Source organism: Anolis sagrei, chromosome 5 (genome assembly GCF_037176765.1).
Source record: "Anolis sagrei isolate rAnoSag1 chromosome 5, rAnoSag1.mat, whole genome shotgun sequence".
NCBI lineage: Eukaryota > Metazoa > Chordata > Lepidosauria > Squamata > Dactyloidae > Anolis > Anolis sagrei.
Window position 1 is genome coordinate 155,459,299 of NC_090025.1, and position 24,468 is coordinate 155,483,766.

Genomic DNA, 24,468 nt, shown 5'->3' on the forward strand with positions numbered 1-24,468 from the left:
TTGACTCCACGGTGCTGAATAATTACAGGCCGATCTCCAACCTCCCCTTTTTGGGTAAGGTGCTGGAGAGGGTGGTCGCCTCTCAGCTCCAGGGTTTCCTAGACGACACCAACTACCTAGATCAGTCACAGTCTGGTTTCAGGCCTGGTCATGGCACCGAGACAGCCTTGGTCGCCTTGGTGGATGACCTCCGCAGAGAGCTGGACAGGGGGAGTGTGACCCTGCTGGTTCTCTTGGACATCTCAGCGGCTTTCGATACCATCGATCATGGTATCCTTCTGGGTCGTCTCTCCGGGATGGGCCTTGGGGGCACGGTTTTGTCGTGGCTCCAGTCCTTCCTGGAGGGACGAACTCAGATGGTGAAGCTGGGAGACGCCTGCTCGGACCCCTGGCCTTTGACCTGTGGGGTCCCGCAAGGCTCTATTCTGTCTCCCATGCTTTTTAACATCTACATGAAACGGCTGGGAGAGGTCATCCGGAGTTTTGGAGTTGGGTGCCATCTCTACGCGGATGACGCACAACTCTACTACTCTTTTCCACCTAATTCCAAGGAGGCTTCTCAGGTGCTAGACGAGTGCCTGGCCGCTGTGTCGATCTGGATGAGGAAGAACAAGCTGAAGATCAATCCCGACAAGACAGAGGTCCTCCTGGTCGATCGTAAACCGGATCGGGGTATAGGGTGGTCACCTGTGTTGGACGGGGTTACACTCCCCCTAAAGCCACAGGTCCGCAGTTTGGGCGTCCTCTTGGATTCTTCGCTTACACTTGAGGCTCAGGTGTCGGCGGTATCCGGGAGGGCCTTTGCGCAACTGAGACTTGCGCGCCAACTGCGACCATACCTCGTGAAGGCTGATCTGGCCGGGGTGGTCCATGCCTTGGTCACCTCTAGAATGGATTACTGCAATGCGCTCTACGTGGGGCTGCCCTTGAAGACGGCTCGGAAACTTCAATTGGTCCAGCGGGCAGCAGCCAGGATGCTAACCGGGGCTCATTATCAAGAGAGGTCTACCCCTCTGTTCAAGGAGCTCCACTGGCTGCCATTTATTTTCCGAGCCCAATTCAAGGTGCAGGTGCTTACCTACAAAGCCCTAAACGGTTTGGGACCACCCTACCTGCGTGACCGCATCACCATCTACGAACCCACACGCTCGCTTCGGTCATCTGGAGAGGCCCTGCTCGTGATCCCACCCACGTCGCAAGCGCGCTTGGTGGGGACACGAGACAGGGCCTTTTCTGTGGCGCCCCCCCGACTTTGGAACGCCCTCCCAAAAGATCTCAGACAGGCCCCTACTCTAGCCGTTTTCAGAAGGAATTTAAAAACTTGGCTGTTCCGTTGTGCCTTCTCAGACTAGGAATCCCCACCCCAAGTCCTAGTAGCACCTTAGCATTACTAATTGTCGCTGCACACTGCACTTTTAATCCCACGTGCCTCCTGCCATTTCAGCACTTTTAACCCTTGTACCCCAGTGCGCCGGCCGAACCAGTTTTAATAATGTCTTGATGTACTGCTATTGTTGTTATTTTGCTTATTGTTTGATTTGCTTAGCTATTGTGGTGTTATGCTATTTTGTTTATTGCTGATTTGCTTGCTATTGTGATGTTATGCTCTCTATTGTATTGTTGTTTTGAGGCTTCGGCCTGTGTAAGCCGCATCGAGTCCTTCGGGAGATGCTAGCGGGGTACAAATAAAGTTAATAATAATAATAATAATTATTATTATCTGGAAAGTAAGGTTACAAGATTTTAAAAAATACAAAAAATTAATATATTTTAATAAAACTTGAATTATAGCATCGGCATTACATTATTTTTCCACATAATCACCATTCAGTTCAATATATTTTGTCATCTGTGCGACGGGTTTTTGATGCCTGTGTCATAGAAGTTTCTGCCTTTTTCAGCCAGTTCGTCACTTCAGTTTTCTTCTCGTCATTGTCCTCAGAAAAGCGTTTTTTCACCAAGGTGTTCCTTCAGTTTCGTGAACAGATTATAGTCACTGGGTGTGAGATTGGGACTGTGAGAGGGGTGGCTTAAAACAACCAAATGAAGTCAACAACTCTTGGGCTGCATGAGTGGTGTGCGGGTGCACATTGTCATGTAGGAGACAGACTCCTGCCATCAGCATCTCACGACGTTTGTTTTGGATGATTCTGCGAAGTTTCTTCATGGTCTCACAATATATTTCGTACCCATTTTGTCACATGCTGTCTTGACATTACATCCTCTCCATAAGCTGAAACGATTTTGCAATGCATCGCAGCAGTGTTCATGCCCTTAGCATTTAGGTAGCGTATTACAGTGCGAACTTCACACTTGGAGGGAAACAGAATGAGGATGCTTATCTTTAGCCTTCACTACAACATCAGTCTATGAGCTACTGATGACGCGCACTGCTCATTTGCTTCTGCTGGCTTCTTGCTACACGGCAGTGATACCAACTTCCTCCACAAAAATTCCCTGCGAGAGCTATGTGCCTTGTCACCTTATTTTCCAGAAAACCCAAGTAGTATGCTTTGTGTCCCTGTATGTATTTTAATTTAAATGCTTTATTCTTAGGTTTTTCTGAATCCTTATAAATTCCTGGTAGACTTAATACTGTTTGTATTGGAGTATTCTGGAATATTCATCCTAGCTGAAGACCTCCTACACTGGTCCTTAAGCTATTGACAGATGATGCTTGGGTTCTACATATTTTAAACACTATAGGTTCCTTATCACAAATTAAATCCTAATTTATCAAAATCGTACTAGTTTGAAACCTGTTGTGAATTAGGCCAAGGGTTCATTTCTCCATTAAAACAGGAGCCAGTATTCACCTTTATGGTACAACCGAAAATTCATGGAGTCACCACATTTATTAAAAGGCACGTGGTCTTTATGCTATGATCAGTTTGTGGCCATTTTTAAGAATCTACAACTGGTGATTTCACCAGTTTGCAGGACATTGGATTAGTATGGCAAAAATGAAGATAATTAAGATGATCTAAGGACTGTGATCCACACAAATTCTTTCCAGATGTGATGGGGAGATTCCCCCCCCCCCCCCCCCGAATTCATTAAATGGGAGAAGGAAATAGATTCAGAAAGTGAAAGTTGTGTATATCAAAAATTGAGCTCTGTAAACATCAGGGTCCAACAACTGCAGCATCATAGCAAAAGATTTGGTCCAGAGGTTCTGATGATAGTACACAATTGAAATTAAAAGCAAGAAGGCCCTTATTTTTGTATGACATGAGTACTGCATTTATGAAATAGGAAATCCTTACCTCATCGCTTGGTATATCATCCAAGGAAAACTCGTCTTCTGAAGACAGGGATCCACTTCTTTCACTTTGACAGTTGTTAAAAAGGAAACATTAATTTAACTTTGTGTTTATATCTGTCGGCTTGTTAGCTCATTGCCTAATACTAAGATGGAAAATATAAGCCCCTTTGTGATGGCTATGACTTTGGCAAGAAGGCACTACAGAAATAAACCTCTGAAGACAAGAAATTGAAGGACTGGATATAGCTTACTTTTCTTTCTAAAAGCTGCAGTGATTTTTTTGTCTTCCATAAGTTAGTTGAACATAAATGCTGCTGGTATATATTACAAGCACACATTATTGCAAAATATAACATCTATGTTTCTCAATGTATGAAACTTGAATAGTAAGAAACTTTCAAAGTGTTATTACTTTACCTTGATACTTGATTACTTTTGCCTCCAAGGGATGATCTAATGCTCACTGATCTTGATGACTTTCTAAAAAAGCGGTAATCACCTCCTTTGAACATTGACAACACATAACAAGAGATTTATTAGATCTCTATTATATATTTGTGGAGCTATAGTATCTTATTTTTCCAATTCAGTAGAATTAAATATAACATAATTGCATTGGGAGTGCAATTATGAATGGTGCTGTGCCAAGAAAGCAATTTTGCCTAGTGGCATCTTTCATGCACTATTAAAATCAGCAAGCTGAACATTTTTTACTTTGATGTCAATAGAAAAAACCAAACAAACACACAAAAAGGTGTTTGTGACTAGCTGGGGGCTGGGGGTAACATTTTTGGAACAGCATCACAACATAGCAAAGTACTTTTGAAGGATGGGATTTCAAGAACAGTTTTTTGATATAAGATTCTTCTGTTGAAGAAGGTAAAAACCTATAACATCTGAGCACAGGAGGCCACTTATGCATTGTCTAAAGTGTTTTGAAGGTTGCTAGGTAGAAAATGGAGCAAATCTGTCCTTGGCTGCTCCAGGGTGGTCAACAAAGTATTCACATTACAAGAAAGGAACATAACTGTTCAAAGTATTCACATTACAGGGAAGGAACATAACTGGCATACATACTGGCAGGGAGTTAGTTAATATTCAGGCACAAAACACACACAGACACATCATAGATGTCACTGCAAGTTTCTGCACGAACCTCTGGAGTAGCCCTTCCACCACTTGGGGGCTCTCCCCTACCTGTCCCCTGTGTACTTTTCTTCTTCTCTTCCTCACGAGGAACAAGTAAAGAGGCGGATCTCCCAGCTGCCAACTTCTTGCCAGGTGGCAGCCCTTTGGTCTGTGGTTGCCCTCTGGCATGTGCCCATTTGTCTAAAGATAGAATCATAGAATCATAGAATCAAAGAGTTGGAAGAGACCTCCTGGGCCATCCAGTCCAACCCCCTGCCAAGAAGCAGGAACATTGCATTCAAATCACCCCCGACAAATGGCCATCCAGCCTTTGCTTATAAGCTTCCAATGAAGGAGCCTCCACCACACTCCGGGGTAGAGAGTTCCACTGCTGAACGGCTCTCACAGTCAGGAAGTTCTTCCTAATGTTCAGGTGGAATCTCCTCTCTTGTAGTTTGAAGCCATTGTTCCTAGTCTCCAAGGAAGCAGAAAACAAGCCTGCTCCCTCCTCCCTGTGGCTTCCTCTCACATATTTGTACATGGCTATCATATCTCCTCTCAGCCTTCTCTTCTTCAGGCTAAACATGCCCAGTTCCCTAAGCCGCTCCTCATAGGGCTTGTTCTCTAGACCCTTGATCATTTTAGTCCCCCTCCTCTGGACACATTCCAGCTTGTCAATATCTCTCTTGAATTGTGGTGCCCAGAATTGGACACAATATTCCAGATGTGGTCTAACCAAAGCAGAATAGAAGGGTAGCATCACTTCCTTAGATCTAGACACTATGCTCCTATTGATGCAGGCCAAGATCCCATTGGCTTTTTTTGCTGCCACATCACATTGTTGGCTCATGTTTAACTTGTTGTCCACGAGGACTCCAAGATCTTTTTCACACGTACTGCTCTCGAGTTCAAACAACACAGCATCACATACTTGTAAACACAGAGAAAACCCTGCTGTATGTAGCCACCAACCTAGCCCTACAAAGTGGTGGGACACCCAACAGGACTTCCATTATGAGTCTAAAATTTACGCCAGACTGTTCATAGGAGAAGGCAGGGTCATAGGGTGCATCTCTATTGTAGAATTAATACAGTTTGACACCACTTTAACTGCCATGGTTCAATTCTATGGGGGAAATGGAAGTTTTACAAGGGCTATCTTCATGACCATATCCACCTATGTAACTGTATGAGCTTAAGATGTTGGGGAGGCCCTCCTCACAGTCCCGCCACCATTACAAGTGTGGTTGGTGGGGATGAGGGAGAGGGAGAGGGCCTTCTTGGTAGTGGCCCCCCAGTTTTGGAACGCCCTCCACAGAGAGGTTAGGCAGGCCCCCACACTGTCCTCCTTCAGGAGGGAATTGAAGACATGGATGTTTGGAAAAGCCTTTGAGAATGTCTAGCCCCAATGGCCTGCAATTTATGACAGAGCATTGCACTTTTGTCCCATACTCTTGTTCATTAGCTACAATCTTGCACCATCCCATTTTCTTGTTCTTGTTTACATAACTGTTTTATGACAGTTCTCACCATGAGTTATTGGGCGCTGTTCTGATTTAAAATTATTATTTTATATGCTATTGGTTTTAGTTCAGTATCATTCTGTGTGTTTATTTTATGCGTTGTTTTAGGCACTTTGTTCTATATGTAAGCTGCCTTGAGTCCCTTCGGGGAGATGGAGGCAGGTTACAAAAGTTATTATTATTATTATTATTATTATTATTATTATTATTATTATTATTAAAGCCATTAGCCTTCTCTGGCAAATAGGGCTGGTAAGTGACAATTCCCATGATTCCACCGCATTGAACCATGGTGGAATCAAACTACATAAACTAATTCAATGGTACAGATGCACCCACAGCTGACAGAACCACAAACTGGTCGTAAGTGCATCTGATTCAAAATCAGTGACATATACTCTCCAACAACCCAGTTGTTTCATTTTGCACTAGCTAAATCTTCCAAACATCTTCAAGGCCAGCCCCTTGAATTTATTTATTTGTTTATTTACCATAAATAAATACCTTTTCACCCTGTAGGGGACTCAGAGTGGCTCACATATATAGACAGCGATTCAAAGCCATAAGAACACACACCAATAAAATAAACATATACATTAAAACAATCATTAAAAACATATCAAACATTAAAAACCACTTATTTAAAATTACACAATCCAATATCATAGTCTGCGGCCATTCCAGATTATCATTGCCCTATTCCATGTTCAATTATTGCAATAGTAGATTACTAAGTGAACACTTGGTCCCACATCCACATGTTTAGCTCCTTCCTGAAGGGCAGGAGGGAGAGTGCTGATCTAATTTCACTAGGGAGGGAGCTCCATAGATGAGGGATCACCAGTGAGAAGGCCCTGTCCCTTGTCCCCACCAACCGTGCCTGCAAAAAGGTGGGACTGAGAGCAGGGCCTCCCCAGAAGATCTTAACCTCCTAACTGGCTCATAGAGGGAGATCCATTTGGACAGGTAAACTGGGCCAGAACTGTTGAAGTCAAGATTGTCTCTGTTTGTAGCAGCACCACAATTGTGGCACTCCTTCCCAGTCAAAGATAGGCTGGTTCTATAGTTTCTGAGCTTCCCTTAAGCAGGTAACCAAAATTGCACAGTTCTGCATGGTTTTTGGGTTTTTAAACCCATCTTAGTATTGGCTTTTGGTATTGTTTCGATCTGTTTTCAAAGAATGTTCACTTACAGTACTTCTTTTTAAAATGCGCTTTAAAAATCTGTTTCTAATTAATGCTTTTATATATTATGCATCACTTTGGGAGCCCTAGTGGATTGAGTAGTGGGAGAAAAAAGAATTATTTACAGCAATGTAAGGCAAGAGATATTATAGTTCATAGAAGTCATATGGCTGTTACTATATAGTATAGTTTTGATTTTCACCATTCTTTCAGATTCTTGCTCTGGGAGAATCAGGGGTGGGGTGGGGTGCAACTGAATATACCGCAACCACATAGGTTCACATGGTTTAAATTCCCAGAATATAGTTTTGAAAAGTTCGTGCTTACGTATTCTGTGATGTAATAAAAATGAGGTTGATACTAGTCTGGTTTTATCACGACTGGGCACCGACATAAAAGATTTTGAAAGCAAGCTTTTCCTGTCTCTCTTCTTCTTCTTCTTTGCCATCTGCTGGTCTTGCCACTCTTTAGGAGAAATGCTCAGTAAAAAAGCTTCATAGGATAAATAAAGTCTCAGGAGGTCTTCAGTATTTGTAATTTCACTGCAGACATCAAAAGACGAAAACTGAGATTCCAACAAGTACTAATACAGGGACACAAAGCATACTACTTGGGTTATCTGGAAAATAAGGTGACAAGGCACATAGCTCTCGCAGGGAATTTTTGTGGAGGAAGTTGGTATCACTGCCGTGTAGCAAGAAGCCAGCAGAAGCAAATGAGCAGTGCGCGTCATCAGTAGCTCATCGACTGATGTTGTAGTGAAGGTTAAAGATAAGCATATTATTTGAGAACACAGAAATGCTGGACCACACCAACAACCACCATGTCAGACTACACAGAGAAGCCATTGAAATCCACAAGCATGTGGACAATTTCAACAGAAAGGAATAGACCATGAAAATGAACAAAATCTGTCTACCAGTATTAAAAAACTCTAAAATTATAACGGCTAAACAACAGAGAGGAAAAAACCAGGCACAGATTAACACCTCCCAGCAACAGATTTTCCCAGGCTCAGGCAGGCCTTCAAATGCTAATGAAGGTGATCAGCTAAACATTCACACCTAACTGCAGCAGGGAAGAGCTCCTTGCCCCACCCCAGCCATTCCACAGATATATAAACCCATTGTCCTAATTCCAACAGACCTCACACCTCTGAGGATGCTTGCCATAGATGCAGGCGAAACGTCAGGAGAAATGCCTCTAGAACATGGCTCTATAGCCCGAAAAAACCCACAAGAACCTAGTGATTCCAGCCATGAAAGCCTTCGACAATACAAGTACTAATATGTTATTGAAGTAGCATCGCTATGTGATGTAAGGCAAATAAATTGGAGTTACTGTAATGGAAAAGTTAATGAGTCAAAAATGTTTAATTACAGAGTAATGTTTAGGTTACTGTGAGTTTTCTGGGCTGTAAGGCCATGTTCCAGAAGCATTCTCTCCTGATGTTCCAACCACATCTATGGCAGGCATCCTCAACCCTCAACCTCTGAGAATGCCTGCCATAGATGTAGGTGAAACGTCAGGAGAGAATGCTTCTGGAATATGGCCATACTACCCAGAAAACTCACAGCAACCCAATGATTCCAGAGTCATGTTTGTTTTATATTGTCATGTGAACTCTAATGCTAAACATAGAAAGCACTAAACAATTTAAAATGGGGTTTTTAGTTATCATATCTTAAATTGGTGTTAAATTTAAAGATACCCAAGCATCTGCCTCACACAAGGTGTGATTTAGTAAACAAACAGGTTTGGTGTAACTGCAGGTTTCTGTATGGCTTCCTCCCCAACAGAATAACTAATAATGAACCAATACATTTTTTCATTAACTGACTTTGACTGAATTTGACATTTAATCTTATGCTGACTTTCCATATATTTATATTTTTGCAAAAGTTTAATATTTTTCAAAATATTGCTGAGTTATACCCATTGAAAGAATTGTAGATGCTGCTTCTCAAGCACTTCTTTTAAATCATAAGTAAAACTATCAACATTAAAAGAGAAATTTCCTCATTTCTTATAAACAAACAATGCTTTGCCAAGAAATAAAACAAAGAGCTCACCTTTTAAGAGAGAACACTTCATTCATTGCTAACCTGACTTCTGTCATCACTTCATTTTTCGCTTTTGCTTCCTGGCTTGCCCTAAAAATAATATGGATTTTATCAACTATGTACAGTATGTATGTACAGGCAAATCTTAACCTAACTAAGTTTTTTCCTCTTAAGTCAATTGAAAACAAAGCATATGAGGATTTTATCCTCAACTGACATATATGATCAGTTTCTGTTCAACACCATAATATTTGGGTATTATAATTATGTCAATGAACTGATATGCTGACAATGATAAACTACTTAGATCACGCTATTGCTATAACATACAAACTCCGAAATTTACAGTCAGAAAAAAGCCCAGAAATGTTCATAAAGTAGAGCTGTATAAACATTTCATGTTGGTGACACCTTTTTAGACATACGGCATTTCGCGACACAGTAATTCAGTTTTACTAGCAAACCAGAGGTTAATTTCATTACTACAACATATGTTTGTGTCTCTATGTCTTATAAGGGGTTTATAAGACATACGGACGCAAACATAAGTTTTGATAATGAAATGTACACAACATACCTAATGAAAAGCTTTCATTTATATTTTCAAATATATATTATTTATAGCTTATTTCACATAGACTCAGAGTTGTTGTTACGTTTGTGCGACACACCTACACACTACAGCTGACACATTCAGGTGTTGTGACACACAGTTTGGAAAGCTCTGCTGTAATGTGTTAACACAATTAATCTTTGGAGGATCAAAATACATTGCTCATTAAATAATTGGCACACCACTAAGTAAACTCTCCTGCTCTCAGATTTTTACAGAAAAGCAAGAAGCAGTTGAGTGCAAAGTTCAGTCTGTAGAACTTGAAGGGTTAAAGCCCAACAACTTTTAAAATAGAGAATCTATATATCATCACTTTTGTTGTGGCTCAGCAAGTGACTGGGAATTTCTCAGAGGATGAGGGGGATAATGGGTTTCAAAATGAGGAGTCTGTATATGATCAGGGAGAAATGCAGGTATTAGATGGGAGAGAATTGCAGGCAGATGAAGATGAGGCCGAGGATGTTTTGGATTCCAATGTTTATTCCTTAGCAACAGGGGAAAGGGAAACCGGTGAAAGGTCCATTTCTCTTGGGAAACGGCCTTCAGCCAATGGGGAGTTTTCCCCAAAGTCAAATTAGGTCTTTGGGATGGAAGGAGTGAAAGATAGATTAATTAAGGGTTCTGAGAGACTCCGTGAGAAATCCTTGAAGCCCAGGTGCATTCCTTATGATGTCATGGCATCTTGGTCAGGCTTGGGCTTAAATTAAGTGGTGTTTACTTGGTGTCTCAGAGGAGAAAACGCTGCCATAAGGTTTGGGTTCCTGTCTCAGCTCTCAAGTTCATGATTCAAGTTTCTTGTGTTTGCCTATATTCCTGGAAGGGTTGTCCTTGGAAAAAGTTCCTGTTTTCATGCCAATGGATTTATGCCTGTGATTTTTGATTCTCTTGACTTCATAGACTTTCCCATTTTTTGACTGCTGCTATTTTGTAAACGGACCACTGTTATTTTGTATTTCCTACTCTGATGCTCTTTTGGAAAATACCCTTTTCCCCTTTGTACATGCATTTCTTAATAAACTGCTGAAGTCATCATTTTTTGTCTCTCTTGGGGTTGTTGATGTAAGGGCTGCTATAAGGGGGATATGTATATGAAGATTTACCCTATATCTCTGCATGTGAACCTGACCTAACTCTATGTTTCAACCTCCAGAAATATTGCACACCTTTCAGGGTTGAGCACGAAGCTATGAAGAGGGTTTTGTAACTACTATATATCCCCAATGAGCTGGAAAGCTTTGCTTTCTCACTCATGGGAATTCTGTGACAACATTTCGTTTATTAAACCGTCAAAGCAACAATTATATGGCTATACCTCTATATATTTCACTGCACGTCAAAGGCATAATAAGAGGGTAGTGAGAGATACACATATACATGGTCCTCTCAGTGGCATGATTCCTTGCGCCGTTTTTAGATATTTTTGGAGGGGAAGATGGAAAGGATAAATTTGTGGGTGTGAGAAGAGCAACAAAATGCCAATCTGTTCCACTGTTAATAATAGACATTGTAACAAAGTCCCTCACATTTTAAGGGCATCTACAGAACTTTTATCGTTTTCCTTGAGAAACTCCTCAAATGCCAGTGTATCATCTTCTAGTTTCGTTTCGGCGTTTTTGGCCTTTCTCTCCTCCATTGCTGCCATTTCCTCCATCTTTGATATAGCACGTTGCTTTGTTTTAACTGCATACTGCAATTGAGAGAGAAAATTACAAAATGTATTCTACAAAAGTAATTTAAGATTCAATATTTTGTGAAACTGACTGTTATTTCAACAAGCTGAATATAAAGTGAGAGTATGACCCCCATCTACAGTACCATGTAATACAGTTTGAAACTCCATTATATAGTCAATGTAGATTCATATCATGCAGTTCAATGCAGTTAGATTACATGATATGAGTCTACACCAGGCATGGGCAAAGTTCGGCCCTCCAAGTGTTTTGGACTTCAACTCCCACAATTTCTAACAGCCTCAGGTCCTTTCCCCTTTAGTTTAAGCAGCTGAGGGGGAAAAGGAAGGGGCCTGAAGATATTAGGAATTGTGGGAGTTGCAGTCCAAAACACCTGGAGGGCCGAACTTTGCCAATGCCTGGTCTACACTGACTGTATTATATGGCAGTGTAGATGGGACCTATGTGGCAAATCAAGCTTATTTGTATTCTTTTTGGCTAAATGATTTTTAACATGTAGATGATTCAGTTCTATGAGCTTTTAATGAAACATAAATGGTTAATATGGCCTGCTCTCCTGACTTGTTTTCTTGTTTTCCTTCTCTTTTTATATAGCACCTTGAGAACCATAATTGGGCTATAACAATTTTTGAGGTTACAGTTACTTTTCAATAAACACCATTGTAACCTAAATGCAGTCAGCTAAAATCCTATTTTCTTAAATGCTACAGTTTTACCATCCATTGATGAGGGAGAGCAATCTGAAGCTTGATCTAGTCAAGGCAAAGAGTTCTGTAGACTGGGAAGGTGGCAGAGCTAAACAGTAATCTGGTTCTGAGTTGGGTTGCAATCTCTGTGAAGGAATAAGGTCAATGTCTGGGGTGCTCTTCGGCTCCCTGTGGCCTGGTGATGTGTCCCAAAACTGCTTTTCATAGTGTTCAGTTTGTATGCCAGCTGTAACCCCACTTAGGAGCAGTAAAAGCAAGTCTCAGTTAGCTTACTATCAAACTGGACTACTAGAATGCGCAAGGGGAAGTGTCACAGCCTACAACTTCCCCCTGCGTTGATACCAACAGAACATAGGAAGCCTCCTGTATTCTGAGTGAAGCATTGTAGGATGCTTGCAACACAGTTGGTTGATGGAGCCCCATCAGAAGTGAGCCTGCATTATGTAATGTCCAGCATGGGGCTCCATAGATTCGCTGTGTTGCAAAAGCATCCTAAGACACTTTCAGGCACCCATATGATGAAGTCGTCAGATACAGAGCAATGGATTCAAATTGCAGGAAAAAAGATTCTACCTAAATGTTAGGAAGAACTTTCTCATGGTAAGAGCTGTGGGGATGCCAGGGATGATTATCCAGAAGTTGAAGCTGATAGAAAATGTAGCCACTCAGCTACTGATGGCAACTATAAAATTAAATTCTACCATCAGTTGCTCTGGCTGGCCATAAGTTTCCAGATCAAATTTAAAGTTCTAAATATGTAGCTTGCCACCCCATCATTTGGAGGGAAGGAGGGAAAGCTCAGACTTAAAGAAATGCCTCTTTGATTCTTCTCCAGTACCCACTATTTATATCATATTGTAGGTCTCATGCACACATCATAACTAGAACCAGTTTTTCTACTGGTTGTCAAAAAGCACATGTGCAGCATATGGGATACATTAAATTGATTCATCTTATAAAGATGAAGCTATGCCATATAATCTATGCATGTCACACAATATACAAAAAATGAGCATTTTTATTGAAGAGCAATTTAGGCCTCCCAGCCCACCTCTCAAAATGAAATTTCTCTGTAAAGATTGGATAAGTGTTGAATAATCTAGTCCAGTGGTTCTCAACCTGGGGTCCCCAGATGTTTTTGGCCTACAACTCCCAGAAATCCCAGCCAGTTTATTAGCTGTTAGGGTTTCTGGGAATTGAAGGCCAAAAACATCTGGGGACCCCAGGTTGAGAACCACTGATCTAGTCTATGTTGCTTCATGAGGCTTAGATGTCTTTTGTTTTGATTTACACTCACTCTTTAACTACAAAAATGAAAGCATTTACCTCCAGCAAAAACAGTTCCTTCTGCTCATTGATGTAATCTGTTATGGACTGCGTATCACTTTGACAGGCTTGGAGAAGAAAAACACTGTTATTAGATTTCTCCCCCTTATATCTTTACATATTGCCGTGGTTCTCAACTTTTTTTGACCAGGGACCAATTGACCAGGGACCACTCTCCAACATTAGTACCAAAAGGGCTACAAATCAGTTTTTGGTCAACTTTAGATTTGGTTTGGTTATTTGGAGTACCGATTCAGAAAATTGCATTGGATAGATCACATCAGCTCTAGTTTCTGATACAGAACATATACCACCCGATAATCACCATCTGCTCACCCACAGAAAACCATATTTAATAAGCCTTGGCATTATAAGAGGGTTTCGCAAGACCAGTTGCTCTCATTGCAATGATGTAGTAATGGTAAAGCCGTGGACCATGTTTTAGTTCTTGCAGACCACTGGTGGTCCACAGACCACAGGTTGGGAACCACTGGCATATTGTAAATGGTTATTTATAGAACATGCACTGCACTTTGTGTATTCAAGGAGTTGTGCAAATAGCCAAATATGGACAAGTCTTTCAAATTATTCTTTTCTAGAAATTACTTGACTGTACATTTTCTTTATTTGTGAGTTTTAATACAATAATAACAAACTATAAATGGTGACGCCTAGTTGATTGTCAACCAACACTTGGAAATCAACCATAATCAGATTCAGAAACCAAGTGTGAAGCAGGTTTACAAACTATATTTTGTTCTATTAACAATTTATTGTTTATTAGACATGTTAAACCATGTTATCCTATCTCAGAAACGTTTTTATAAAAAGAGCCACTAAATGCCCAGTGAACAGTAATAAATAAGCTGTGCTCAAACATGGTTTGTCAGATATCAGATCATGATTAGGGTTGGTGAAAATCATGGTTCATCTGCACTCAGATGAATTGCTTTTTTAAAAAATCCCAGAGTCCCCCAACCAGTATGGCCACAGCAAATCAAATGGGAAATTCTATGTGTCCACTGAAAAAAGTAACTTCTTCATGACTTTTGAATCTTGAAATGTTTAATAATTAAATGCTTCTCATTACAGCTAGAATCAGAAAGAGAATCTGAATGAGAGAACCAAGGCAGTGACATCTCTGATCCATCCTCTGTTTGGATATCAGCCAGTATGCCAACATCTTAAATCAAGAAATAACTTTCTAAGTTCCTCAGAGATATTCGCAGGAACACCTCAGCAAGCAAGAGTCCAAAAGTGGCAGGTTAAAACCCAGAACCTCAATCCATGGCTGATACCAGATGAGAATCTCCCTCCTGGACACACAGAAGACTTTGCGACTTGTAAGACGCTGAACAGACTGCGCTCTGGCACCAGGAGGTGCAGAGTTAACCTTAAGAAATGGGGCTACAAAGTGGAATTCAAGACATGCGAGTATGGAGAAGAGGAAACCACAGACCACTTACTACAAGGCAGTCTATGCCTTGCCACATGTAGAATGAGGATCTCCTTACAGCGACACCAGAAGCACTTGAAGTGGCCAGCTTCTGGTCAAAGGACATTTAGTATAAATTTGTTTGTGTTTTTAAATACATTATAAAAGTACCCTCAATTCGCTTCTGACACATTAAATAAATAAATAGAAAAAGATAATGTATTATCACAAGTCACATGCCTTCTTTTAAATTTAACACAGCCAGCATATATATACCAAACTTATGAATAGATGATTGGGAATTATAGACATCAAAATAAATGACTGGTGAGCACTAAGTCATCCAAAGTTATGTTTTTGTAACCCTTTTTGCTCACATTTCGCAAAAGCAAGAGCCCAGCTCACAGCAGGAGAGTCCTCTTCTATATCATCTTCTGACTCTCTTTCAATGGCTTGTTCTAACTTTTTAAAAGACTTTAGCGTCCGAGCTCTTGATGCAACAGTGGTCTTTTGAAACACCTTCAGGTCCTGTTGAAGTTGCCTAAACTGAAATCAAAACTCATTTTCACAATCTAGATTTGGAGAAGATACACAAGAAACAAACATACAGCAGTTGCCCATGATAGAACATTTATATAGTAGATATGAATCGTAGCTTCTCTGCAATGAGAAACTCACAGAACCTGGAATGTTATTAGAAACCATCACGAAATTTAAGATCATCTGGAGAGGCCCTGCTCTCAATCCCACCACCATTGCAAACGTGACTGGTGGGGACGAGGGACAGGACCTTCTCTGCAGTGCCCCCCCATCTGGAGAACTCCCTCCCCAGGGACATCAGATTGGCCACCTCCTTCCTGTCTTTCAGAAGGAAACTTAAGACCTGGCTATGGGACCAAGCGTTCGACCAGTAATAACAGCAAGTAAAAGAATTTTTAAGACAACGAATTGACCCAGGATTGGAGCTTGGACTCTGGATTTTGGATTCTGATTTTAACAGGTGTGTTTTCAATCAATTGTTTGATTACTGTTTTTAATATTTTAATGTATTGCTGATTGTTGATTGTTTTTATGATGTCAGCATCCTATGATGCTTTTGTGAGTCTGCCCTGAGACCCCCCTTGGGGGTGAGAAGAGTGGGGTACAAAATTTAGGAAATAAATAGAAAAATAAATATTTCTTGCCATGACAACAATTACTGCTATGTACTATTCTTGAGTAAAATATATTACCTTTGAGGTAGTGGTGGGCAACTATGGCAGAACCAGGTGGCCACATCCAGATATCTGGAACTTCTTGCACAGAGGAATGTCTTTTACATTTAAAAAAATCTTCAAAAACAATTTGGTCATCTATGGAATAGTTTTGTTAAAGCGTGGACTGGAGTCAAGGAAATGGAAGGAGTGGATGTCAGCATTTGCAAAAAGGGGGTGAGAGTTTAAGATTGGACTGAAATGAGGGAGATGGAAGGAGAGGGATGGGAGATTTGCATAATTTTGTTGGCCACAGAGACATTTTAGGGTTTGGCAGCCCATATGCGTTCCATGGGCCACCCGACTTCAGTCATTCTTCATTGCTAAAAACCTCTATTTGCAAAGCTCCTCTATGGTCCCTTCTACACTGCCATGATAATCCTATGTCCATCCTAGCAGATACAGTAACTGGAATGAACTCAAGCAAATTTAATTCTCAAGCGAGTGTCAAAAAACACTGAAGAAATAATATTTGCAATAAAAATTGAATTAAAATAAATTTTATAATACGGTAAAACTATGTTCTACCTTTGGGAAGAGAGGACGGGTTATAAATTAAGTTGTTGTTATTATTATTTGAAACACAACAAGATTAGTACACAGCAAACAAGATCACTATGTTGGTTGTTGTATTGGATCACATGCCAGACACTTCCCAAGTGTATCGGCAAATAATGCATGCAGATCCCAATAGGGTGGTCTTATGTAAAATTTGTCTTTAATTGTATTGATTTGCTTTTAACTACTGCACTTAAATATTAGCATCAAATCAATACAGAGTTTGCAGTATGGTATAGTACAGGGTATAGCATTGGTTAGACTTATTTTTAATAGTAGTTCCCATGCAACAAGAAGCTAATAACAGTAGTTCCCATGCAACAAGAAGCCAGAGCATCTACTAATTCTCACTTCTGTTGCTTAATTGAGACTCTGCTGTAGTCACTCCCATTCATTACTTTCCACGCTGTTAGGCCCTGTCAGGCATGTAGCCGGCGGGGGGGGGGGGGGGGGGGGGGCTTGAGGGGCTTCAGCCCCCCCCCCGAAATTCTCATGGTGGTTCGCAAAAAGGCCTTACTGGTGCATTATTTAAACTGTTATGTTTATTCATATCATGATCTGATCACCATGCTCAATATATCCCATCTGCATGGGGGTACTGGGGTAACGATACAAAAGGTTTGCTAGGGTAGACCCTCTCCCTCTTTCACTCAGACTCAGCCCCCCCTGAAACAAACTCAGCCCCCCCCCCCCCCCGAATCGAAATCCTGGCTACAGTGCCATATAAAATCCAGATTATCATCTTTGAACTGGATTATATGGCAGTGTAGACTCATATAATCCAGTTCAAAACAAATAATCTGGATTATATGGCAGTGTAGATCCAGTCTTAGGCCCCTTCCACACTGCCCCTATATCCCAGGATCTGATCCTAGATTATCATCTTACCCCAGATTATCTGGCAGTGGAGATTTATGTAATCCAGTTTAAAGCAGAATCTGGGACCAAATCCTGGGATTTAGGATAATATAGAAGGGAAGGGGCCTTAGTCACACCACTTTTGCTTAAATAAAAGATAGGATAGCCAGACTTGGTTTTATTTAAGAAGAACTATAAAGAATCTCAAAGGAGATAGCCATCCTCTTAATGAATAAATAGAGATTTCCCTCTTCTTGTTGCCAAGATGAGTGTTGTTCCCATCCCATAAGTCATGGTATCTTATTACCAAAGGACACATTACTGCACAATGTGTTATCTCTGAACTCTGGAAAGACATACCTTCTCTTTCTCGACACATTCTATATTTCTATAAAGATAGATTTCATTGTCTGCGCATCTGAAGGGGCTTCTTGGTTTGCCAGTTGCCTCTACAGATTAGGAAAGATAAATAATGTTATTTTCCCAAACCATGTAAGAATAGTCAACTAAAACAAAAGCAGTTTTGTTTTTTCTACAATAGTTACTATCCATAATAACAATGCAAATCTCAAAGTTTTGGGTTTGTGTGTGTGTGTGTGTGTGTGTCTGTCAGGAGCAACTTGAGAAATTGCAAGTTACTTCTTGTGTGAGAGAATTGGCTTTCTGCAAGGATTTTTCTCAGGAGACACCTAGATATTTTACTATCCTGTGGGAGGCTTCTAGCATGTCCCCGCATGAGAAGCTGGAGCGGACAGATGGGAGCTCACCCTGCTCCCCGGATTCAAACCGTCAATCTTTTGTTCAGCAGTCCTGCTGGCACAAGGGTTTAACCCACTGTACTCCAGATCTCAAAGTGACATAAGGCAAACAAAGAGTATTGTCTTGAAGGTATAATAAAGCTCAAGAAAATGTTCATGATAACCTTTTACTCCTATCTACTCCACAAAAACATCTCACCTAAAGTCAAGCTACTTATGAAAACTACAGATTGTATTACTCTTCACATTGGTGTTTTGGGTTCCTGTGAAACCCAGCCAACATGAACAACGTCCATGGATTAGAAAGATACAGTCCAAAACATCTGGTCATTCCTGCTCCAGATGCCGGGAGAGGTAGAAAAGTCTCTGGCCCCATGATAAATTAGACTCTTTTCATACTTGCACATTTCACCAGTGTTGGATTCAATCCATATTCAGAAAAACACAAAATCCACTATTCCAAACCTGACTCTAATATTGTTATTGTTTACAACCTGCCTTTCTCTCAAAATTGGGACTCAAAACAGTTCACAATTTAAAAATTCAATACAGCTAAAAATATACAAAAAGTCGGCATTAAAATAGAATAAAATTAATCATGTTATAAAAAAAATTCAGACTTAAAATAATAAAATGTTATAAAAAGATTAAAAGCTAATGAAAGCAGTTCAATTTAAAACAACACTGCACCCATTTAAAAAAAACTTTCTGTTTAAAAGGGATTTGTTTGCCAGATGATGAAAGGACAACAAGGAGAGGCCATTCTGGCCTTGGAAAGACATTCAAGATTTGAGGGGAAGCCACCAAGAAAGCCCTCTTTCGTGTCCACACTAACAATGTTTGTGATGTGTTGTTGAAACTTACAGAAACCCAGTGCTTGTGATGTTGGTAGGACTGAGAAAAGGACTTTGCCTGATATCTCAAAAGCCCTAGCAGATTCATACAGGGAGATATAGTGTGCCGTATAGTCTGGACCCAAGCCATGTAGGGCTGCGCAGGTCACAGCCAGCACTTTGAACTATGCCCGGAAAAGAAGCTGGCAGCCAATGCAGCTGTTTCAACAGGGCTTAGTAACCTATTAACGCGCTGGCTGCAGTTCTTTGAACTAGCTTCTAAACACTCTTCCAAAGCAGCACCCCACCCCCACATCCATATTTGGCAGGACCATAGCATTTCATGGTCCCGTTGCTAATGCCATGTGATTAATTTTAATTTTTGTTACCGAGACTAGAGCCAGTTCCTAGACATGGTGTAAGTGATATAATTGTTGCTGCCATTGCAATCTGCGAAAAAGCTCCTTGGATCTAAGTCAAACAGGAAAAGAAACAAGACAACAAAAGAAATTAAAATCATGTTTCATTTTTAACAATTTCAGCAATCAACATGCAGCATGATCCAAGGTGTGTTTTGGTATCGTAGTGTTACATAATAACACTGTGACATTAATGAGCAGCACAAGACCCTACAGCATTTAACGCTTTAATATTTGCAAAAAGACATTTTGGACCAGGAAAAAAGATTTCCAGGTTTCTTTCTCTCTGTACTATAGTTGTCACTGATTGGCTGAATGTCAACAGAAAATAACATTTGGTGACATCTGCACCAGGTTTTGTTGTTATGTGCTTTCAAGATGACTCTGACTTACTGTATATACTTGAATATAAATCGAGTTTTTCACTCCTTTTTTAGGATGAAGAAAAGTCCCCCTCGGCTTATACTCAAGTCAAGATTATTTATTATTTTACTCTGGATTTCGTATCAAAAAATCACAAGTCGAACACTTCCCAAACGTCTAGGACTGTGTGATGTATTATTATCTCTATTATTATTATTATTATTATTATTATTATTATTATTGTTATTATTTGAAACACAACAAGATGAGTGCACAGCAGACAAGATCACTCTGTTGGCTGTTGTATTGGATCACAGGTCGGACACTTCCCAAGTGCTTAGGACTGTGTGATGTATCAGCGAATAATGCGTGCAGATCCCAGTAAGGTGGCCTTCTGCAGCTGGCAGGTGGTAATTTTGTCAGCGCTGATTGTGTTTAAGTGCAGGCCAAGGTCTTTAGGCACTGCACCCAGTGTGCCAGTCACCACTGGGACCACCTTTACTGGCTTGTGCCAGAGTCTTTGCAGTCTGATGCTTCAATGAGTGTAATTTTATTGATATCTATTTTTGTTTTGAAATTTATAAGTAGCTGCTGCATTTCCCACCCTCGGCTTATACTCGAGTCAATATGTTTTCCCGTTTTTTTGTGGTAAGATTAGGTGCCTCGGCTTATATTTGAGTCAGCTGATACTTGAGTATATATGGTAATTGGTTTTCTTGTCTTAGAGGGAGCTTGTCATTGCCCTCCTTTGAGTCTGAGAGAGTATGCTTTGCCCAAGGTCCTGCATTGCTTCAGTGCTGGTTTAAGGAAGTATTATTCTTTGCAGACATCTTAATTCCATAGGGTAAACAAAACAGGAATGTTGTTATCCTGGCTTTAAATCAGTAATCATCTTTGGTTTTAAACTCAGAACGTATTTTCCAATTTGGCTGCTGTTTTGTACTCATACTTGTGAATTTTTAAAAGTTTATTTATGGTCTTAGGGGAGCAAAGCAAAACCCACAACTGAGCAATTGCCATTATTTTATACTGGAATGGTTTTACAGTATCAAAGATAATTTGTTTTGGATCTCAGAATAATGCAGTTCATCACTTACAAGATTTGTTTATGGGAATGAGTAGCAAAACAATCCACATTCAGAGCAGCTGGAGAAGGACTTCAATATTTCTGCATAAAGAAGCAGTACCTAGAATACATAAAATACAAATACAGAAAGTTCACTTTATATGCAAAGTACGTATCTCCCGGGGCTGGGCTTCTGCCTACATATTTCACAGAGGAAAGCCATGGCTGAGAGGGAAAATAAAGGGGCCTGAGGAATAGTAGGAGTTGAAATCCAAAACACCTGGCAGGCCCAAGTTTGCCCAGGCCTGAGCTGGAGAGTATTAATGCTTGTATAGAAGAAGGCATTTTGATACATGTAGCTTCCATGACATGCAGAAAATACTGAAAATCCCCCTTCTAGAGAACCATTAATGCCACAGGAGTGGTTGCTATGCCCAGGATAAGAGCAAGCCACAGATTTCCACTTATCTGGGAGTGCATCTTCATGTAGTTTGACATCACTTGAACTAACTTGGCTCAATGGCATGGATGCAGAGGAATTGTAGTTTAACAAGGTCTTGAGCCTTCTCTACCAAAGTGCCTCCCAAACAACTCCAGGAATTCCATAGCACAGTCCTGGAAGTTTATAAGTGGTGCCAAACGGCATTCATTCTATAGTGTAGATCTGTGCTGGTCCTCCAGGTGTTTTGGGCCTCACCATTGGACAAAGTGACTGGGGCGTTGTGGAATTGAAGTTCAAAATAACTAGAGGGTGGATGTTTGGGAGTCACTGGTGTAGTTTACAGAGGAAAGTGAGCACCAACACACAGGCTTCTTTTTCAAAATTGGTCAATGGCTACACATGTCTTAGGACAGTTATGGGTAAACCCAGGTCCGAGGGGCGGATGTGGCCCCTTGGGCTCTTTTCTCAGGTCCTCCTCTCTCACACATCCCTTCTTTCTCACTTTCTTTCTTCCTTCCTTCCCTCCCTCCTTCTTTCTCCTTCCTCCCCTTTCACCCTTTCCTCCTTCCTTCCATCCCTTTTGTCTTTTCTTCTCTCTTTCCTTCCTCTTTACCTTTTCTATCTTTCCCTTCCACCCTTTCATCTTTTCTTCATTCCTCCCTCTTTCCACTCCTTCCTTCCCTTTTGTATTTTATTCCTTCTCTCTTTCCTTTATCCTTGCCTTCCTTCCATACTTCTCTTTCTCCCTTCCTTCCTTCCATTTTGTATTTCCTTCCTTCTCTTTCCTTTATCCTTGTCTTCCTTCCTTCATCGTCCCCTTCCTTCATCCTTGCGACTTGCAGTTTCTCAAGTCACTCCTGACATGATTTTAAAAAATCCTTCTCCTTCTCCCTTCCTTCTCTTTTTTCTTCCCTCTTCCCATCCTTCCCTTCCACCCTCCCTTCCTTCCCTTTTGTCTTTCCTTCCTTCTCTCCTTCCTTTATCCTTGTCTTCCTTCCTTCATCCTCCCCTCCCTTCATCCTTCCCATCCTTCCTTCTCTTTCTCCCTTCCTTCCTTCTTTTTTCTTCCTCCTTCCCTTCCCTTCTCCCATCCTTTCATCCTTCCTTCCTTCCCTTTTGTCTTTCCTTCCTTCTCTTTCCTTTATCCTTGCCTTCCTTCATCCCTTCCTTCCTTCTTTCTCTTTTTTCTTCTTCCCCCCTTCCTTCCTCCCATCTTTCCCTTCCTTCCTTCCTTCCTTCCTTCCTTCCTTCCTTCCTTCCTTCCTTCCTTCCTTCCTTCCTTCCTTCCTTCCTTCCTTCCTTCCTTCCTAGGAAATTTCCCCTTGCCCGGCTTAGGACTTGCCTGCTGCTTCCAAGGCGCAACCCCCGCTGGCCTCCTCTCCCCAAAGAGGGCCAAGGGAGAGAGGGAGGGAGGCAGGCAGGCAGGGAGAGGCGACCAAAGCAAAGGCATGGGAGGCTGCCTCCCCTTTGTGGCAGCTGCAAGGGGGCTCGGTCCTTCCTTCCTTCCTCCTGGGCGGTTAGGAGGAGGCTCGAGGCGCGGATGGGGATTCCGGGCAGACTTCCAGCGCGCGCCCCGAAGTCTCGCGCGCCCAGAAAGGCGCCTGGGAAACACCTTGGCAAAGCAACTCCCAGGCAGAGCCATTGCACGAGTCTCAGCCTACGGAAGAGTGCATTTGCACTAGACGGGGGGAAATTTCGGTCCTCCTGGATGGCCTAAGTTTGCCCATGCCTGATGTACACTACAGTGCAGATGCACCCCCTGGCAATCTCAGGGTTCCATATTCTTGAGCCACGGTGGTAGTGAAAGTGATGTCAAACTCCACCAGCTCTACAGAGATGCACCCTTAGTGTTGGTTCTGCCTTTAGGTGAAATGGCTCCAGTCTAGCTTGTCTATCTGAATGTATCTCGCTTTACAGTCCAGTATGAGTGTTAAGATCTGTTGGGGAGGTCCTGTGCTCGGTCTCACCGCCTTCACAAGTGCAATTGATGGGGACGAGGGACGGGGCCTACTCGGTGGTGGCCCCTTTGGCTGTGGAACTCTCTTCCTAGAGAGATTAGATCGACCCCCTCCCTCCTGGCATTCAGGAAGCTTGTTTCCTATCCAAGCAGGCGTTTGGTGAATGACGGAACTGCAATTTAACATCTTGTCTGGCCACGGTTAGAAATGCTGCAGCTGAATTATGATTAAGGACTTGTACAGTGTATTATTTTTGTATTGAATTTATCATGTTTTATGTGTTTAATGTGTTTAGATCTACTTTTAAAATGATTTTATGTTATGTTTTTAACTGTTTGTATAAGTGATGCATTGAATGTTTGCCGGGATGCATGATGTTATGCCACTCTGAGTCACCCGACAGTAAACAAACGACCCACAGGAGGAATGATAATAATTGCCATCCTCCAGATGTCGTTGTCTGCAGGTCCCTCTCAGCCTTCTCTTCTGCAGGGTAAACATGCCCCGCTCTTTAAGCTGCTTCTCCTAGGGCTTGTTCTCCAGGCCCTTGATCGTTTCAGTCGCCCTCCTCTGGACAGCTTAGAGTCACCATCTCCTTTCAGTTGTGGTGCCCAAAATTTGACATAGTATTCCAAGTGTGGTCTAGAGGAGTAGCATGACTTCCCTGGATCTAGACACTATACTCCTATTGATGTAGGCCAAAATCCCATTGGCTTTTAAAACTGCCGCATCACATTGTTGGCTCATGTTTAACTTCTTGTCCATGACGACTCCAGGTGTCCCCCATTCTGTATCTTTGCATTTCATTTTTTTCTGCCCAAGTGAAGTATCGTGCATTTGTCATTGAACATGAACATAAATAAATGTGGAAGTCTCTTAAGATGCTGTAGTGTTCTTTTTTTTGTTCTTGCTATAACAGACTTATCTACTCATTTCTGCATTTAAAAAACCAAACATGGCCACAAGTCAAAATCAGACCCATCCAGAGGAAGGAGAAAGGTTGGCATGCTCTCTTTTATGCCAGA

The 24,468-nt window shown here is 41.4% G+C and overlaps 1 protein-coding gene across 1 annotated transcript in view; it reads right to left on the reverse strand.

The window, feature by feature from the left end:
* CCDC38 (coiled-coil domain containing 38) overlaps positions 1-21,183 on the reverse strand; it is a 36,629-nt gene extending 15,446 nt beyond the window's left edge. The window contains exons 1-11 of the mRNA XM_060777292.2: positions 21,075-21,183; positions 19,585-19,666; positions 17,965-18,053; positions 15,313-15,481; positions 13,501-13,568; positions 11,300-11,463; positions 9,173-9,253; positions 7,428-7,642; positions 4,463-4,594; positions 3,683-3,767; positions 3,267-3,330 (exon numbers count right to left, since the gene is read on the reverse strand). Of these exons, the coding sequence (XP_060633275.2) occupies positions 3,267-3,330; positions 3,683-3,767; positions 4,463-4,594; positions 7,428-7,642; positions 9,173-9,253; positions 11,300-11,463; positions 13,501-13,568; positions 15,313-15,481; positions 17,965-18,053; positions 19,585-19,639 (1,122 nt within the window). The 5' untranslated portion in view covers positions 19,640-19,666; positions 21,075-21,183. The remainder of the gene's footprint in view (positions 1-3,266; positions 3,331-3,682; positions 3,768-4,462; positions 4,595-7,427; positions 7,643-9,172; positions 9,254-11,299; positions 11,464-13,500; positions 13,569-15,312; positions 15,482-17,964; positions 18,054-19,584; positions 19,667-21,074) is intronic.
* Between the last annotated feature and the right edge of the window lie 3,285 nt (positions 21,184-24,468).